At 38.5% G+C, this 20,013-nt stretch overlaps 1 protein-coding gene across 3 annotated transcripts in view; it reads right to left on the bottom strand.

Moving 5' to 3' along the window:
- The window catches only part of SUCLG2 (succinate-CoA ligase GDP-forming subunit beta), a 321,296-nt gene that overhangs the window by 181,658 nt on the left and 119,625 nt on the right, over positions 1-20,013 (bottom strand). For all 3 annotated transcript variants that reach the window (XM_081071619.1, XM_081071620.1, XM_081071618.1), the window contains exons 3-6: positions 13,918-14,017; positions 12,939-13,029; positions 8,284-8,436; positions 5,896-5,985 (exon numbers count right to left, since the gene is read on the bottom strand). In XM_081071619.1, the coding sequence (XP_080927745.1) occupies positions 5,896-5,985; positions 8,284-8,436; positions 12,939-13,029; positions 13,918-14,017 (434 nt within the window). The remainder of the gene's footprint in view (positions 1-5,895; positions 5,986-8,283; positions 8,437-12,938; positions 13,030-13,917; positions 14,018-20,013) is intronic.

The following is a 20,013-nucleotide window of genomic DNA, read 5'->3' as shown; positions in this document are numbered from 1 at the left end:
TTGCCCTCAGAACCATATCCTGCTTTTTCCCATGTCTACTCTGTATATGGGGGAGTTGACACTGGTAGGCTGAGTTTCCCAAGGCTCTTGGGCCAGCTGGCTTCCAGCTCAGTCCAGCCAATAGGAAGTAGCAGTGGGAGACAGGAGGTGGGAGGAAGGGCAAAGCCGGGGTATTTCTTCCCTTCTCTGTGCCTTGGGCAACCTCTCCTCCTCTGACTTCAGCTCCTACAAGAGAGACCCACCGGGGCACTAGCTTCTGTATCCCAATGTCCAGTAACATCACCGCCTCCCCTTGTTCCTGTAGCATGCAGGTAGCAACAATTTCCTGTTGTTGTTTAGCTCTAATTACCCTCTCTGTGCACACTGAAATGTCTCAGCTCTTAGGACATCTATACATCTGTGTAACCCATTCCTTAGAATCAAGTCCCACTGGGGTAAATATTGAGAGTGGTTTCTTTGCTCCAGTATTAACTGAAGAACTCCTGGAGATGTCATTCATGTTATCTTAATTTATTATATACATATATATAGATTTGTAAACTTCCTTAAATCCTAATTTGAAACTCAGTGCACATAAACAAATGTACATAATGAGTAAGACTAAACATTTTTTAAGATTAATTTTTTTCTGGCTAGATAATACACGTACATGATACAAAATTCCCAAGGCCACAAGGGTCTCCTTCTGAAATTGAGAGATATTCTATGCATATGCAAGTAGTATGCATATTCTTCATTCATCTTTTTTAAAAAACCAAATTTGGTTCTATTCCTTCTTTCTTAATAGATTTTAGAGAGCCTTTATCAGCAACATAAATAGAGTAATCCTAACCTTTTAAATGGCTGCATCATAAAGTATCATAACTCATTTAACCTGTCTTTTTAATAATAGCCTTTAGTTTCCAATACTTGACATTCCTTCAAATGGTGCCTTCCTTATTTCTGTATGCATATCATACATGCGATTAAACGTCTGTAGGATACATTTCCAGGAGTGGAGCAAAAAGGGGGGTAAGCATTTTAATAATAAACATTACTGTAAATTGTTCTTACTAGAGAAGCTGTCACTAACTTCCCATCTTACAAACCAGGATCATGGAGACTGTTGTTCCCCTCATGATAATCTGCTAACTGGGTCTTTGCCAGTGAGCTAGGGGACACATGGGGGTTTTATACACAGTTTTAACTTGAGTTCCTCTTATTAAGGAATGAATTTGAGAATTATTCTATGAGGTTAAGAGACATTTGGATTTCCTTTTCTGTGAATTTTGCCCATTTTCTGTTGATGTTTTAGTCTTTTTCTTATTACTTTATAAGAGGTGTTTTTACATGAGGGGAATTAGCTCTTTATCTCATTTCCATTGCCAATACTTTCCTCCTTTAACATTTATCTTTTGCCCATGTTTTTGTCACTTCTGCCACATGGGAATTTGATAATAATGTCATTCTTTTCTTTTATAGCTTCTGACTTTTTGTCAGACTTTACAAAGGCTGGTCCCACTTTGAGAGTGTTAAAACAATCCTCCCATTATTTCTTCAAATACTCTTTAAGATTTCCTTTATTTAGTGTTTACTTTTCTATAAAAACCCAAACAGATTTTATTTGAGTTATAGTGCAAAGCTGATAAGTAACACACTGTTGACTGTTTTTGTACTTCGAGGGATTTTCTAGGTCATCGATGTGAGTCATACAGTGAGTGGGTGAGACGCACGCGTGTGTCCTGGACGCCATGGCCCCTTCGCACAGACACGCTCAATAAACAGCGGCTGAATTAATGAGTGGTGACTGTAGTGAGGAGAGACTACATGGAGAAACTACATTACAGAAATAACTTCTGGGTACATACATACATAAGATCTTACCCCAGGGACTTTAAAACTGTCTTTCTAAAAATATACGCATAACGTGCAATTCAAGATCTCAATCATTTTTAAGCATACAATTCAGTAGTGTCAATTATATTTACATTTCAATTGTATTTACATTTTTGTGCAACCAAACTCCAGAAATGTTTTCATCCTGCAAAACTGAAACTCTATAGCCATTCTCCTCTCCCCCAGCCCGACAACCACCACTCTACTTTTTGTCATATGAATTTGACTATTCTAGATTCTTCCTATAAATGGAATCATACTAATTTGTCTTTTTGTGACTGGTTGATTTCACTTAGCACAATGTCCAAGGCTCATCCATACGGCAGCACATGTCAGAACCTTCCCCAAATTTCCATGTTATGTATCTACCACATTTGGTTTATCCACTCATCTGTCAATGAGTGGCTGGGTTGCTTCCAAACTTCTTAGGCCTGTATCAACCTCACTTAGCACAAAGCCTGAATTTTCTGCACATTAATGTCACTGTAATTATACATTAACATGGCATTAGGGAGGTATTCGCAATTATAATTGTTTTATTCTTATACAAAGACAACCTATAAACAGGTTTTGAGCAGGGTGACATGATTAGATCTGTGTTGTAAGAACTGCAAGGGAGAACCAGCCTGGCTTGGGGACACAACTTCCTTGTTCCAGAGGCTACACGCTAATGACTGCAGGGGCGGGGCAGGGAATGTGTCCATCAAGCAGGTGTAATTAAAGGGAAGGGCAGGGCCTGTGGCAAGTTGAGGTAGCTCCCCCCTGCTTTCTAGATGTGTTCCAATTTAAACAATAAACACTAGTCAAAGGAACATTCTTCTGGGTAATTAACAAGCAGCCAGTTGGCTACTGCTACCTGCTCCCTCAGTGCATAACCACACCGTAGAGAAAAACTGTTTTCTTTCCTTTTTTTAACCAATTAGTTATTTTAAGGTTGTTAAGCAATTAAAGAAATTAAAATGCCTAAAATCAAATATCCTTCAGGCCATATGCTGGAAACCCTGACAATTTAAAAGTATCTTCAAAATATTTTAACAGGTTAAACAATTTGAAATACTCTTCTTGCATTCCAGAAACTAATATCTTCAGTGTTCACATGTGGTTCATAAAGCTAGCCAAAGGTACAAACCACGCCTAGAGACATCTGGATCATTGCATCAGCTTAAATCCTAGAGGCACATGTTGACAAGTCACGGTGCCAATGTTTTCAGAAATTAGGAGTATAGATCATAAGTAAGACACAGTTGAGAAACTTGAATTTTGAGTCACATTCAAGTTTCCTGCTTTAGTCTTTTCAACCAATTCTTGCTGAAGTAGATTTTCATCAGGAACACATAGTTGCTAGTTTTTATGCAAGGTGGTATTTATTTTTATTAAACCTTACTTCTCATTTTAGAGATAACAGGCATGAGTCACAGGAAAGATATTAAATCTACAAGATAATTATTTTACATGTGGTTCATCCATGACTGAGGTGCCTCCAAATGCCTAAACTCCATCCTAGAATGAAAATTAAATAAGTTTCAAAGTCATTCTGAATCTAAGGGACCGCTAAGATAGCATTTCTTTATCAAAGAATCATAAATTGGTAATCTGGATCATTTAAAATGATTTCTCTTCTCAGGTGCCTCCTCCACTGGCTTTCCAGAGCATTTCACCAATCCCCATGGCTTCAGGAAGCATCATAAAGCAGAGATTCCCACATCTACAACTCCAGTGTAGTATTCCTTAGCACCTGTGCCATATATCCCACCTTGTACTGTACAAATATAACCAGGGTCCCTAATGAGCAGATTCTAACACATCTACACTGAGATCGCCCTCTTTCTCTCTCCCCTTCACATGTTCTCTTCCTATAACCACTGCCAGTGGGCTGACCTCCACTGCTCTGTGAGCCCCTGAACAAGAATGGCCATCACTCTTCGTCTTTGTTCCCCAGGGCCCAGCACCGACTCAGTGTTCACTCCAACTTTGCTGAGCAAATGAAGATTTAAAGCCTTTTATGTAGTCAGCAATGAAAGAAAAAAAATATGAATGAAAAAATGCCTTTCCTTTCCTTGATATATTAAGCTGAAAATAGCATGGCAATTAGCTAGGAATGACCCCTGAGAACGTGCATGTTCCCCTTCCTTCTGTAGCTAACTCACTTAAAACCTAGAGTGTTCGGGACACTGGGAAAACATAATTTAGCCATTTAATGGCTATAAATAACTCTTAATTTTCTCTTATAATATTGGGGTCGGGGGTGTCTTCTGCTGCATGTAATATTATTCCTGCTTTCTCTAGAACTCTCTGCCATGTTCAGCTCCTGAGCTTTTCAACCTGTGGTCAGCAAACTCATTCTCCTGACAGTGATCTATCGCTAACTCCTGAGGAAGCTCTTCCACATGAACATCGTACATGTGTCATCTCACGTGGTCACACATGTGATGGCTAGTTCTTGGGCACTTAGATATCTGCAAAGCACTCTGCTGTGAGGAAGATCGAAAAGTCTCTGCTGTGGCACAGATATACAGCAACAAGGACTGCACGAGGAAGAGAAATACAGATGTGCAAAGGGACGTGGAGAACAGAAACGGGATCGCTGAGCACACTCTGCGCTGACCGGAGGACAGCAGGGAGAACACTTGCCTGTGGGAGCGTGGCTGGGTGACCATCACCCACACACACGAAGCCTCTTAGTAAATAATATAGTTATGGCATCATTCTCAAGAAGTAAAACGAACCATGGGGCCATTACCCAGGAATCGTCCCCTATCTTGCTTTCAGAAGATCACCCCCCATCCTGCCCCTTGGCATCTCTTTGCCAGACTCAGTGCCTCTAATTGTCCCCTGAATCCCGAATCTTTATGTCTCCCACTGAGGTTTAGTCCCAGATGAACCCGTCCCCTTTGACCTCCTGAATCTTTTGCTTTCCAAGGGAGCTTTTCCTCCCATCTTCAAATACGTGCTCTCTTCTCTGAATTTAAACATATATACACTCTAGTCTTATTCTGCTTCACTCTTCTATGATTTGCCTTATTGTCACTCCTAAACCTCTAGAAATAGAATCAATCAAAAGAAAAAGTAAAGACAAAAAGAAAATCGACTGTTTTATAGGAGGAATGCTGCCCAACTAAATTACAGGAAATGTTCTGTAACCATCCCAGAGCCTTAGGGGAACACACACACACACACACACACACACACACAGAGTAAGGAGGGAGGTAAAAATAGCCACTGAACTGTTGTGACTGAGCTGAGGGACAAGGCCACCTGGCCATGCAGACGTGCGGAGGCTGCAGGGGCTGGAGCAGGGCACTGCCGGACTCTGGTGTTCAAGACAGATGCCCCCTAGTAACTCGGAGTCCAATTTCTCTGTCTTTGAAACCAAGGGGTCCAATTACTAAATTGGCATATTTTAAGCTCTTTTCCATGAAATATCACCTTCACGCAACCTCAGTACACATCTTAAATGGTCATTAGCTATGAAAGAATAGCAATCTGTTAAGTAAAGTGAACTGTTAAGAACAATAACAACTGACCTCTCGGGAGGATGAATAGCACTTTCACACAACTGCGTGCTCAGTCCTCACACGGACCCTCTCAGCTAGGATTGCATCATCCCCATTTTACAGATGATGAAACTGACCCTCGATGGGCTGACACGTGCAGAGTAGCAGTACAGGATTCCAACTCGGGCCTGCCTGAGTCTACTCCCTGTGCTCCTAGGCACTATGCTGCCTCCTGTAATTCATGGGCTGGAGCTGCCACGCTACAGAAAACACAGGGACTAACATACATCATGTCTCCGCAGGCGAAACACACTCACACACACGTCTTATACACACACGTAATAAATGTCCTCTTTTGGAACACCAGGAAAGTATTTTCTTCATCATAAACAACTAGAGGAAAAAATAATATAAAACAACAAATAATCTTATTCTGTGGTCATCACAAACATTAGAGACAATTAAGCAAGGTCACAAATGTTTTCTGAAACAAATCAGACACACTGGCCTCCAATCGCTCCGGTACCTGGTTTTTCAAAGGCCCAAGGAAGCCTAGATTTTCTGCCATCCGCTGAGCTTGGCTGTCCTTTATCCCTTCGATAATGTCAATTTGCTCCTGGTGAAAACAAATCAAATAAACAAAATTCAGATCGTCAAGTGAGAAGACTTACAACCTCAAAAGAAAAATGCTTCATATTTATTTGCAAATGACTAATTAAAGTGTGGCACGTTTCCAGAGATCTCTGAGTGGGGCTACTGCAGCTGCCTATAGGGTATGTTTTAATTAGCAGACCATCTATAAAACAGCCTTTCCAAAAACTATATAATTCTTCAGGGTGGCATGTTGACAAGACAATCGGATGCCAGTTTTCACTTTTAATTACTATACAGATGGCACTGACGAATATTTAGGCAGTAAATTTTTATGACATCTTTGGAAGCCTTCCAAAGTAAGGTTTTCCTGCCTCATATTGCTATTAAGTTTAGAGCTTGTCACATAGGTTAAATATTACTTTATTATGATTTACATACTCTGTTGATGATGACAATTATGAATATCTTAGCTCTACAAAGTGCCATTTGCTCCTAGGTACTAAGCACTGCTTAGATGTGTACATTATTTTATGCATTCTCTTAACAAATGGAATGACTTTTTTTTTAATCTTTTTAAAATTTATTTGGGTGACAATGGTTAGTAAAATTACATAGGTTTCAAGTGTACGATTCTGTAATACATCATCTATATATTGCATTGTGTGTTCACCACCCAGAGTCAGTTCTCCTTCCACCACCATATAGTTGATCCCCCTTTCCCCTCTTCCACCTCCCATCCCCCTTACCCTCTGGTAACCACTAAACTCTTGTCTGTGTCTATGACTTTTTGTTTGTTTGTTTGCTTGTCTTGTTCCTTTGTTGTTTCCAGTTTTATATCCCACATATGAATGAAGTCATATGGTTCTCGACGTTTTCTGTCTGACTTAGTTCACTTAGCATGATAATCTCAGGATCCATCCATGTTGTCGCAAATGGCAGTATTTCATCTTTTCTTATGGCAGAGTAGTGGAATGGCTTGTTCTAATAAGTCATGTTAATTTTGAAAATGTCTAGGTATTACAGGTATCTCCACTTTCTGAAAGTTTGCTTTACACCACTTCACTTTCACTTTTACCAAAAAAAGAAAGAAAAAGAAAAGTGAATGCAGGCAGTGCACCTTGAGCCAAGAGAGTGGCCCTGGCCCCACCAATTCCTCCTCCGAGGACCACATTCAACATCTCAACGTCAAGCCACTGGAGCTTTGAACTGTATTTGTGAGAATCTCTGCTTTATCTTAATTTATTTTGTGTGTCATTAGCAAGATGTGTTCTAGCAAAGCTTCTTTGCTTCACACTATTTTGGCTTACAAAAGGTTCCATAGGAAATCTCTACCTTTGAATAGCGGGGTTAACCTGTATTCGTAAACCAGCATGTAAAGTCTCAATTTAACTTCCAAGACAGTAAACTTGAATACATAACATTGATAAAAATATTTTCAAACCAAATTATCAGTACTTTACACAAAGAGGTTCAAGAATTTAATTTCCCACTTTTGGAAAGGAAACAAAATCACTTTCTAAATGAAATAGTGAGAATTTCTGCTAGAAATTTTGAGTGTGATTTTTTTGACACGAAATGCCCAGAATTAAAAACTGGAATTACAGCTCAGACATCCTTATATTTTCCTTAGATTCTATTCTTTCCCACGGCTGAAGTAGGTACAGGTGCATTTTATATGCACCACCTTGTTTCATCCTCACAATTCTATGAAATGGCATTACCCCCATTTTAATTTTACTGATTCAAATAATAAAGCTTAGAGACATTGAGAAACTGGCTGGCTAGTTAGTATGTGACCTCAGATATCTCTGACTAGATACTAATCTTAATGAAAGAGAAAAGATTTAAAGGCTTGAAAGATACAAAGAATCTGGACCTTAGAAGGCTTCTATTTCACATCAATAGTGTTGAGAGACACCGAGGCAGTCTCTAGTTCACATCTGGTCTCCTGGGAGAGATTTTTCTAGATCACACATGCTTGTTAAGTAGGTAACAAGAGGAAATGGAAATGTCTCAGTCCTCTTCCACTGCTTAATTCTTGGGGCAGGTTTGATGGAAAAGAGTGAGAGTGGAAGAAAAGGCAGGAAAGACGAAAGAAGGAAGGGAGGGAAGAGAAAAGCAAAGAAAAAACCTTGAATGGTGAATACCTTGGTTCTACCAACTTTCCACTGGATGCCCAGGAAGAAAAAGAACTCACTATCTTCATGCCTTAAATCCCAGAAAGAGATGTATTGCTACCAGCTCAGACTCAACATTAAATATTTAATAGCTTCTGTAACAGCAATCGATAAACATAGCATAGCCAGGAATCGAAACGTACCTTAAAAATAAGTTCTGGATTTGAAGCTGCCACCTCTTCAATGTCAACGCCCCCCTGGGGGCTGCCCACCAGTACGGGGCCGTTGCAGGACCGGTCCATCAGAATCGCAAGGTAGGTTTCTCTGGAAATGTTCAAGGCTTCAGCAACCATCACCTACCACATTAGCAGTAAACTCAAATTAATTCAGCATCAAACTGCTTTCCATTTCGAAATCTATTCAAACTTGCTACACAAGTCAAATGGCTTCCTTTTCAGGCTCTTTAAACCCAGGGAGTGAGCTTCCAGAGATTTGAGAGTTCTTCTCTCCCAGTACACGGTGCCCATTTTCACCTCCTTAATAGATCCTGTTAACTTGTTCAAGTGACAGGTATTGGTTTGCCTCAAGGAACCTTCCTACTTTAATCTTTTTTTCTTCCTTGAGAACCCTGACACCCAAGAAAAACTCCAGGGAAGCAGGTGTAATTTTAATTTGAGACATTATCAGTACAAATGTATTATCACACTGATTATTCTCAAACTGCACTGGTGGAAAACCAAGCTTGGTTGCCAAAGAAGAATTATTTTTACAGTATGCCTCATAGATTTGTATACTTCTGTCCCTTGGATCACTGTATTTTTATTTCAATTTATAGTTTCTTTTAAATTACAAACAGAATATTTGCTTGTTCAAAATTAACGCAAGTGACACCAAAAGTATATACCAAGTTTCCCAAAAAATAAGACCAGGTCTTATATTAATTTTTGCCCCAAAAGATGCATTAGGGCATATTTTCAGGGGATGTCTTATTTTTTCATGTACAACAATCTGCATTTATTCAAATACAATCACGTCATCTTCTTCTGGAACATCGTCATAACGTACTAAATGTGTTCATCTGACTGACGATCTTAACTGGGGCTCATTTTCAGCGTAGGACTTATTTTAGGGGAAACACGGTAAATGAGACAGTGAAAGCAGCCCCCTGCTGCACATACATGCCCCCTGGGCCTCAGTGGTCAGCACTGTCATGAGATGATATGGAACCTCTGAGATAATCAGAAAAGTCGCCCCTTCCTCTGGCAGGATGTGATCACATGCCAGGACCATGGGTGGACAAGAGGCGAGTGGGATGGAAGGACGTGTGCCCCACTCACGGTCTCAGCCAGGTGTGCTTTGGCTCTGTGCCACCTTAATCACTCTGCAGAGCAAACCTAGCAGGAAAAACCACTATCAACTTTTGAGCCTTTTTTCTATGCATCTGCAAGCACGACAGCCATTGAATGGTCCTGCACGAGCAGGCACATGACGTGTACTTGAATAACTGCCTGTCTTCTGGCTTTTAATCGTAATACTACAACTCAGACATCTTTCCAAGTTTCTCTCTCTTCATTGTGACTATATGGTACCTACATGTCAATATTTATTTAGCCACATCCCTGCATTTATATGGGCTTCAACTTTTCTAAAATGTTATTCTGGTGATTATTTCTATATATGTATCTTTGCTCATTTGTTTTACTATCCCTGTACATAAGATACCTAGAAATAAAATGGCTAGGTTTTAGATTCTTCGTATTTAAAATTTGGTAAATACTCTCAAATTGCCCTGGAGAGAGAGAGGCTGTACCAACTTAGACTCACAACAAGAATGATAAATGATGTCTTGGATGACTTTGAAAAGAAAATAAAAACATTTACAAATAATCAGTACTAGAAGTCAAAATAATAAAAAGACTTACACTGATTATCTTAAAAGTAGTTCAATACTAGGTTCCATGAAAAACATTAGATTGAATAGTATCAGATTTTAGCAACTCATGCCACAAAAACACTGCCTTAAGTCACATGAAATGGGATAAATATATGATGATCTAAGAAGCTATAATGGAATGAAAACAGAACTCCTTTTCAAACTTTTGTGGAATTTATCACCAATCAAAAAGAAAATACTTTACAAGGGGCTTCACATTAATTATTTTGTCACAATTGGAACCTCATGAGAATGGAAGTAATGTTTCTTGGCATACATTGTTAGGATTATCTAGAACCATTCCGATTTCAAGTTCACTTTCTAATGCAGAGCTCGTCTAGTGAACAAGACTTAATGACTCTCGACAGTTACTCTTAGAAGCAGCACAACATTATAACTTTTGAGGGTAAGTGTCATTCAAGAGGCTTATTCTTATTCTTCTAAAATGTTGACATGTGCTCTGGATTCCACCACATTTCTATTTGTAAAGAGCAGCTGTTGTCTCAAACAGCTCCTGCTTGGTAGAAATGATGTATCATTCTTTAAGAAACCATCCCCATGAAATGATGATTATCAATAGACAATCCAAGCAATTTTATATGAAGACCTTTTTTTTTTTTTTTTTACATTATTATGCCTTCCAATGACCTAGCATGTCAGAATATTTTAGAAGTTGTTACAGAGAGAACCTAATGGGCTCATGAAAACTCATCCCAGGAGAAACTCAGTTAGATGCATTTCAAAAACAGTTTCATCTGTGGCTGACACAAACCATTTCATCAATGCAGCCTTTTTGTGCAGCCCTCCAGTACAGAAAGCTTTTTAACTTACTTTCCTTAAATTTCACCACTGAATATGTTTTTGTGTTCTTTTTCATACTGTGTTTCTCAAATGGTGGTCTCTGGATGAGTGGCAGTGCATACACTATATGTCACACGAGAATGACTACATGAGATTAAAAGTATCCTCTCAGTTTGTGAACTCACCTCATGGCAGAACAGTACCCATCACTGGCACTGGACCAGGGAGCATGTGATGAATAACACTGTCTCCCCAACCCTTCTGCTATCCCAAGGAACACACCCACAAACACATTGCCACAGATTTAGAAAAACATATCCAATGTGTTAAGACATGTGTATGTGTTGAAGTAACTTCTCAAACAAACTTAGAAATCTAAAGCTTCTATAATCTGGGACTTCTGACTGATGTCCAAGAGTCAGTAAGGAAAAAATACATGATCCTTAAAGTTGTATAAAATGCTGCTGTTATAGAAATGCGATAATACACATTTTACACAGAAAAACGACTGAAACAATGTATGACAATTATTTCTGGGTGGTGAGAATACAAGGAACTTTTACTTTCTAATTTCTATATTTCTGTACTACTGGAATTTTTTACATATGTTAATCACTTTTGCAATCAGAAAAAAAGCTACTTAAAAATAAATCACTCTAGTAGTTTCCTGGCACTGACTCAATTTACAAGAATGTGTTTTATGACCAGTGTTTCAGGAAACTATCTACAAACTAATTTTATGCCTATCTGTCTATATAGGGTAAATCTTCCTTGAGTATTTTATATGCTTTTACAAAGTATCACAAACTCTAATCTAAAAACCCATGTGTCCATAAAAAACAATGAATTCTTACAAACCAAAATATTAATTATGTCCTCTGTTTACAAATTTTGAAGAAGTTACAGAGGTAAAAGCTCATAGCCAGATTTAAAGAGAAATAAAAGTTCTGTGCCAGGCCTAACAAAACCAAAGCAAAGAAACACTTTTGAGTTTTAATCAGTTGTTGCACTTACCTGAGAGGCAGTGGGAAAGGGAAACAACCACCAGCGTTTTGTGAGTGTGCTCCCTTAACAACTGCAAACGCTTCGTGTTCTTAGAGTGAAGGAGCTAATGACGGCGATATGCCAATCTCCCTCCAGCTCAGTGTCCTTTGTGGGAACAGGATAGACACTCTCGTGGTACTAACTAGCCTCAGTTTCCCCAAGCATGGCACACTGGGAGAGATCACTTTCTGTGATGGGGTGGCAACGGAGCAGACAGACGCTGCCCACGGTGTTGGGCCATAATTCTTGTCATGATGGGGCCTTCCAAGCATCTGTGCCTCCCAGGGTTGGGGGGTGTGACCTGGGCAATCGCACAGGGTCCCATCCATACTCAGAAGGGCCACACTTTTGGTCTCTTGATTTAATGTCCTGCTGTAGCTCACCTGAAATTTGAACAAGGATCCTCATGTTTTCATTTCGCACTAGGTTCTGCCATCAGGTAGCCTGTTCTGGTGCCTCGATCCATGATGGGGCCCAGCAAAGGTGAGCAGACCAATGGGAGAGTCAGATTCTGGCCTCAGCTCTGTCCCTCACAAGTTCACAGCCAAGGTGGGCCACTGTGCTCTGGGCTTTATTTTCTGTGTGTGTGTGTGTGTGTGTGTGTGTGTGTGTGTGTGTGTCTATACACACTTGGGTGCCCCAAAAGACCTCACTAATACAACATATAACATAGTAAGGTATACGTGCCCTTAGAAATAAAACACAACAGGTAATTCCGATACCTGAGACTGAGGGTGGGGCCGTGTGGGAGCAGAGAATATCCCTCACTGAATATGACAGCTGCCACACCACACCCTTTCAGCTTTAAAGAGAGATGTCTGCATTCTGAAAGAGAAAGCTATTGCTTCATTCACTCACCCCCACCCATTTTTATTACATGCGGGTGATAATTAATCATATTTCTATTACAGAACCTTTTGATTTCTCCTCAAAGTCATACCACATACTAAATAGTTTACATGTGGTTTAAAAATAAAATGGTGCATTGCCAAAGTGAATTGCTTCATTAGATTTTGTCAAAACTGAAACATTTTTTTAAAAAGCACATACATAGAAAATGACCCAAAGCGTTCATATTACCTTGTTAACTTTCACACCTTCTTTTGGAGTTTGTTTTGTTGCTAGATTATACCCAATCATCTGTTTAGCCAGCTGTCCCACAACTTTAGGGCTAAGAGAGAGAGAGGAAAAAAAAAGAGAGAAAGAAAAGAAAATCAACAACTATGTTGAAAATCATTTTAAAGCAGAATCCATACTGTATTCTCATGTCCACACTGCCCAGGGTCCACCTCCATGCCCAGAATCCACGGGACTTTCTGCTCATATCTACTATGTGCCTAGCACTGTGTCAGTCTTACAGAGGAAAAGCGAGAAATGGAAGGGAGGGAGGGAGAGAGACAGGGAGGGAGGATAACTTACCTCTGCTATCCTCTGACCCCAAATAAATTACAGTAAAGAGACAATGCTGAGATGCATAACCGATTTAGATAAGAGTTGAATAACAAAGACTTGATAGTAGATGATTTGGGAAGCACTGGCCAATGAGAGGGATAAAGCTGAGGTTAAGAATCACAATAAACAAGGAAAGGAAAGGTATGTGACCTGAGAGGAGAGGAAAGTGTTCAGTGCTGGAGACCTGGGACCTAAAGATGAACAGGAAGGCTCAGATACAGGAAAACGTGGGCTCTATCAGACAAGAAGGACAACTGATGCCACTGGTAATGGGGAGCCACTGCAGTTCTTTAATGGGGAAGTGACATTATCGAAGTGGTATTTAACTTGTAAGTGGTATCATTTCCAACATTTGTAACGAATCATTGATTGTCTAGGCGAGACCGAGGGTCAAGTTTTCAACAATGACTAAAGATAAATCTTTTCATGGAAGCAGAAGGAAAACTGGGGCATTGCCAGAATCTGCCTATAATTTGTTTCCTCTGTTTGCTAGCTACCGCTCCTACCCCCATCCCAACACTTTCTCTCAGTGCTGCTTTCAATAATGAGCAAGATCTTCCACAAACTGGTTGGCCCACAAATGAGGAATTAAAATCTCTAGACTTACTCTTTTGTCAGATGAACGCCTCCTTTCAAACCACTACTGAAGATACCTTTTCCTCTTCCTCCAGCTAAGATCTGTGCTTTTAAAACAATTTCTTTTGCATCTGAAAAAGGAAATCCAGAGTAGGTAGTTGATTTTAAATTCTTTTTTTTAAGCGACAAGACACAAGGAAAATGGTAATGACACATCACCTCCAAAAGTGGTAAAAGCTCTCAAACCAACTTTGAAAATGAAGGCGATAAAGAACTTCTAAAAACATCAATGCGCCTAAATGCAAAGGCTGTTTATCAAGCATATTCAAATCTCTCCTACTAGTGGAATCTAATGCTCCACTATCCCAAGGGAAAGCAAGGCGTGTGCTCCCTGTCTCTTTTGAGTGTCAGAAGATGCTAAAGAAATCCAGGCTGGAGGTGTTAACTTCACTGTGTAATGACACTCCCATGTAGCAGAGGCACTACTCTGCCAGTCAGAGACCCTAACTACCTGTCAGTCATCGGCGAGATCAAAGGAAGACCGGATTACCTGGAGAAAAGGTTTAAAGACAAGATGCAAAGGGAGAATGTAGTAACTGCATTCTTGGACACTAAGTTTTCTGAGCAGTTGTTCTATTTGTTGGTAGGATTGAGTAGGTAGGAGGAAACTAATTACAACTAAAAGCTAGTAATATTTTTCAAATGTTGGTGGGGTAACAAAACATCCCAGGGAAGGTGGTTGTGGAATCTTCTTTTCTCAACACACTCAAGGAAAGAGTGAACTGTCTGATCTTGACCTTTGATATCTTTATGGGCCTGGCAGAGAAGGTGGGTGTGTGAAGCAGCCCTGTGACAGAGATGGGGCCTTCAGCAAACGGCAGAGCTCCCCTCCTCAACCACCAAAAAGAAAGAGAAAGGCAGCCCACAAATCAAATACGTTTAATAACCCATACATCTTTGGGCCATAGCTGGCATCCTCATGATTCATAGTTGTCCAAAACCAGAGAACTAAGTCTGACAATCTTCTATAAGGCTCTAATGGTTTTCTGGCTCAGCATACCAGGTTTAGAATCCAGACTTAGGTGTTAATCCAGCCATATAGCCTTACTGAGCTGTGCAACATTGGGCAAGTTACTTAATATCTCTGAAACTCAGTTTACTTCATTGTGAAATGATGATAAAGATTCTTTTAAAAATTAAATGAGATAAATGCATGTGACTGCTTTATCTCAAGTGCCTGAAAACTCATGACTAAAGAAAGATTATTGCCACAATCAATAGTTCATTTATTACCTTTGTATATTGTAAAGATTCAAAAGGATTATTTCCACCTGAGCAGACGTGGTAAAAAAAAAAATTGTTGGTATCTGCCACCATTCATGAGAGCTTAAGTGTGGGCTATGTCGGCTGAGACTGCTAATGTTCTCGTTACTCGTAGGCAAGCAGGCAAAGTACAAACAGAGGGAGCCAGCGAGGGTTTTATCATGAAGGAACTGGGAACTACAGAAGGATGACACTATGAAGGCATTGGTAAGACAGTCAATTTGGCTGATGCAGACAAGATTATTAAAGTTCCTCGTCTTCATTTGTTGGTCCTCCTTTTTCCTGTATTTGCTTATACTCAGAAAACCAGGCTCACCTTCTCTCAAAAGCTCTTTCTTTGTGGTACCTCCCCAACAATTGTTTCTGCCCTGGATGTGAACCATCATAACATCAGTCAAACCAAGTCTTATTATAAATGGGTTTCCATCAAACTGAGTAGAAGACAAGCTATGATGACCACTCATTATCAGAAACTGACCAGGAAAGGAACTGAGTAAAACAGAATTCTTAGGCTAATGCATGTAAGACAGTGATATGAGCGAGGACTTTGGAGTTAAACAGACCCAAGTTACAATCTCTCAGTCCTCTTGTCACTTTCGTAGTACAGAAGAGGAAACAGAGGCTCAGAAAAGTAAAAGCAGCAGCCTGGCTTAAAATGGGCAAACTAATCTACAGTATTAGAAAAGGTGCTTATCTCAATAGCTAGCACATTAAAAAATAGCCAAACTATGATAGCTATCATCATTATAATCAACCAAAATAGTGGTAGACAGGAAGATATTCCCTATATCTCTTTTTAAGACATCAAGTGGAAAAAACATTTTTTGCTGTCTACTCAAATTTCTAATTGTGATCTCTTCAAATTCTTTTAAAAGGATAAGCTGCATTTCATTGCCATTAGCATTTTTCATATCCTTGCCATCGGAAGAAAGAAATGCTTTCTTCTCTGAGCTTTCTAGCAGCAAAACTTGAAAGCCAGACAGAATGCCTAATTGGTCACTGTTAACTGGCACTACACAGGCCGACTGACGAGCTTTAGGACTAACCATCAAGAAACACAGCTGTTGCCTCCACCGAAGCGTTGCCAATCACGTGTGTCACTATTTGACCATGTGTCATGTCAAAGGACTCCATGTGACCCATTTGGTAGTCTAACCAACCACTTCCAATACTGTGGAGACATATATTAGGTCGGGCAAATAGAAAAAGGGAAAGGAAACAATCCATGTACAAAAATAAATGCACGACAATCATCGCTTCTGGTCAGATCTCCAGGGCTTAATCAGTACAGCAGGTTAGCAGCGCAAAGTTAAGGGAGTTATTCTCATCTGGAGGAAAATTCACATGAAGCAACTTAATATATGCGGTTCTTTTAATCAAGGTATTGAAAATTAAGTAAAGTGACCAAATCCTACTGACCAAATCCTAACTAGTCTTTTCATTCAGTATTTACCAAGTTGATTCACACTTAATGTCATTATTTCCATTTTATTTAAAAATCTGATTTCTCCAAAAACTCATTTGGGAGGCTTTTTTTTTTTAACATTACCTCCCTAGCCCCCAACAGAATTAGAAAAGAATACCCCACACACAACACTCAGCTTTTGTCTGAATACATAAGATGGCTTAACCATATTTTAAGATAGTAAGCTAAAAGGAGATGGAAAGGTGTAATAGGTTTTGTATGGAAATAGATTATACCTATCTATACATTGATAACCATATTATTGGACTCTGAGTGTTATAATCCAGGTATGTATACCGCAAATTCCTTGCACTTAACTATGTCTATGTGCAGTAGCCAAAATATTATGCAACGTATTCATTTTAGTATCTTGTTCCTTTCCTCACAAGTTTCTAATAAGCAGCAGTGTTCATGGCTAGCCTTCCACTCAGGTTTGCTGGGAACCTGTTTACTATCATATATATATATGATATATATATACATACATACATATATATACATACATATATATATATATATATATATATATATATATATATATATACACACTTTAGGAGAAAAAGCACTGTAAGAGACATACTTGATAAACTTATGTAAGACTGTCAAATACCTTATCAGTTAAGAGAACAATATTTATAGCCATTTAGGAAGCCTAAAAACATTCCACACCACGGACTTGTTTAGTTCTATTAGCTGCATTAAAATAATGCTTTCTCAAGTGATTTCCTCTCATTTTTTACCACACGTGTTATGCTAATTATAATAATACAGTTTTATAGCAAATTTTATAGTCCTCCAATAGTCCCATGCTGGGTAATAAACATTTTTGGAAGCATTATTAAACCTAAAAGGAAAAAAATAAATAAATTCATTAAGGAAAGCATAACCTATATAGAATAAATAAGAAATGTTTTTACTTAGGCAAGCTTTGTAAAACTGGTTCACTTTGTTTTTTTCAAGATGCCATTCAGACAGCATATTTATGCCACATATTGTCCACATGACATTGTTTGGAACCATAAGCAAATAGACCATGGTAAATATCTGAAAATGTTTATCAAGAATCTTGATAAAAAGAAGCTATTTTCCACTATCTTTTTAAAACAGTTTAGTGATGAAATGAATGTTTGTGTTACCGAACTGGTTTTTATTCAGCATTGCTCTCTTCAAAAATATACTACTTTTCTAAATGCAGAATGCAACACTATTTACACTGACATTGCAGTGAGATGACTACTATGAACGCCATCGATTTCAAGTCAATAGCATTGGAATTGTTGGAGGAACTATGATTTCTATGGTTCACTGACTGCAGCAAAATTGGAATACTCAGTTTTCAGTACAACTGCATGGTATAATTGCTAGCATGGCGATCACCTTTCATGAGGTTTGATAGAATTCTTAATTGAGAAAGTTAAAATGTATGTCAGATTTACCTATTGCTATAAGGCAAGGAGAAAGGGGAGGGTGCGGCAAAAGGTGAGTCGAAAGATATTAGAGAAAAATGAAACTTTAAAAAGAACACATAATTATAAGGTGACAAGTTAGAAGCCTAAGTGCCAATTTCCCAATGAAAATGAGCTAACTTCTGTGTTTTCATTATGACCCTAGAACCCAAACTTAAAATTGGAGAATCACGCATCTTCAGTCATTACTGTAATATTTCCTGTAGACTATTTCCTATTTCCTCAAATTGTAACAGGTCACTGGTAGTAGGTCACTGTAGTGACTCTTTCCATAAACCCAATGGCATCTCTGAGCCTAAAACAATTATTTCAACTTTCAACATATCGCACATGGGTTCACCAATGTTGGGACAGAGAATTTCAAACATACAAAACTTCAGAATAATATATTTCACTACTGGTCACATCTCTTGACTGAATTAGGGTTAGAGATACTTGGCTTCCATCAGACTGCTAGCCACCAAAGATTAAAATTGCACATACCTAACAGTGATTTTCAAATATAAGTCAAAGATGGAACTAGAATCATCTCTAGGACCAGGGTTTTGTGACACAAACAGGAAGTTTTCCAGGGAGACACTATTTCATATTAAGAAATCCTTACTGATAAGACTTTTTATGTGAGTTTTAAATCTTAAATTTCCTAGTAAATATGGTGGCCAATTAATTCCTTATTATCTAAAGTAATTCCTTCATTTGGATAGTGTGGATATATGAAAATGCCACTTTGAATAGATTACTGATTATAAAGTAGATAATATTATTACCTCAACACAAAACATGCTTTTGTTTTCAAGAGAAAAATTTTAATTTTAGTTCCTATAAAAATTCCTAAAATATCATAAATCATTGTTTTTACATATTGCCATACTCCTTAAAATACTGTGTATTTATTACTACATTATAGACTTCATTAAAATCTATAATGACAAATTAGCCTACTCGCCTGATTTTGTCACTGTTGTTAATTATATTCATAACCATTAATACACACTTCGTTGGTAATAAAAATATTAAAGCAAGATAAAAATTACCTCCAGAAAGGCTCAATTCAGTTGTGATATCTTACTCTTTCTGTAGTCTAGTACTAATAAAGCAATCTTACATTTTGCCTATAAGATTAAAATATATATTTCTGTAAGAAAAATTAAGGATAGAACATCGTAACATTGATGGTAAAAATACCCTGTGATCTTATTCAAGTACCTATAGCTAATCAAATAATTTCTAGTAGTATAAGACTGCAACCATAAGATATTAAACAAATCTTTTTGCAAATGAAAAATGAGAATTTTTTTAGGAAAAAAAATGTTCTATAGAAGAAATTTCCAAAAGAAATCTACTGTGTTTAATACAGATTGCAGGATGGACTAAAGATATACATTAATAAAGGGATCTGTGTAATATTTGTAACTTCAGCCTAGAAATCCTAGAAAAAGACATGGAAAATGAAAAGCAGTTATGAACACCACGAGCATTGCTACTGTATTTTGTGGTACATTTGAAGGGGAAGGATAAAGGAAAACCAGCTATAATTTTTTTTTTCTTTTTTTGTTCTGATTTTCACACCAAAGACGCATCCAGTCAAGGTTCCATTAGTGAAGCAGCAGCACTCTGAATTATGGATAAAGGATTGACTGTAGGAATTAAAGCTTACACAATTGTGGGAGACTCGGAGAACATATCCCGGTTAGGGCAAATCCCTCCTTCAGCAGCAGACATCTGGAAACTACCTAATAACAGGGACACGAAAGGGGATCTCTGATTGATCTTGACCAGTGACGAACAAGATGGGAATAAAACGTGGCAATACCCAGAACCGATATGGGAAGATAAACTCACAAAGCTTTTATCTTCAGTCAACAGGGATGAC

This window comes from Rhinolophus hipposideros (assembly GCF_964194185.1).
Source record: "Rhinolophus hipposideros genome assembly, chromosome: 14".
NCBI lineage: Eukaryota > Metazoa > Chordata > Mammalia > Chiroptera > Rhinolophidae > Rhinolophus > Rhinolophus hipposideros.
This window is presented reverse-complemented; position numbering and strand designations above follow the sequence as displayed.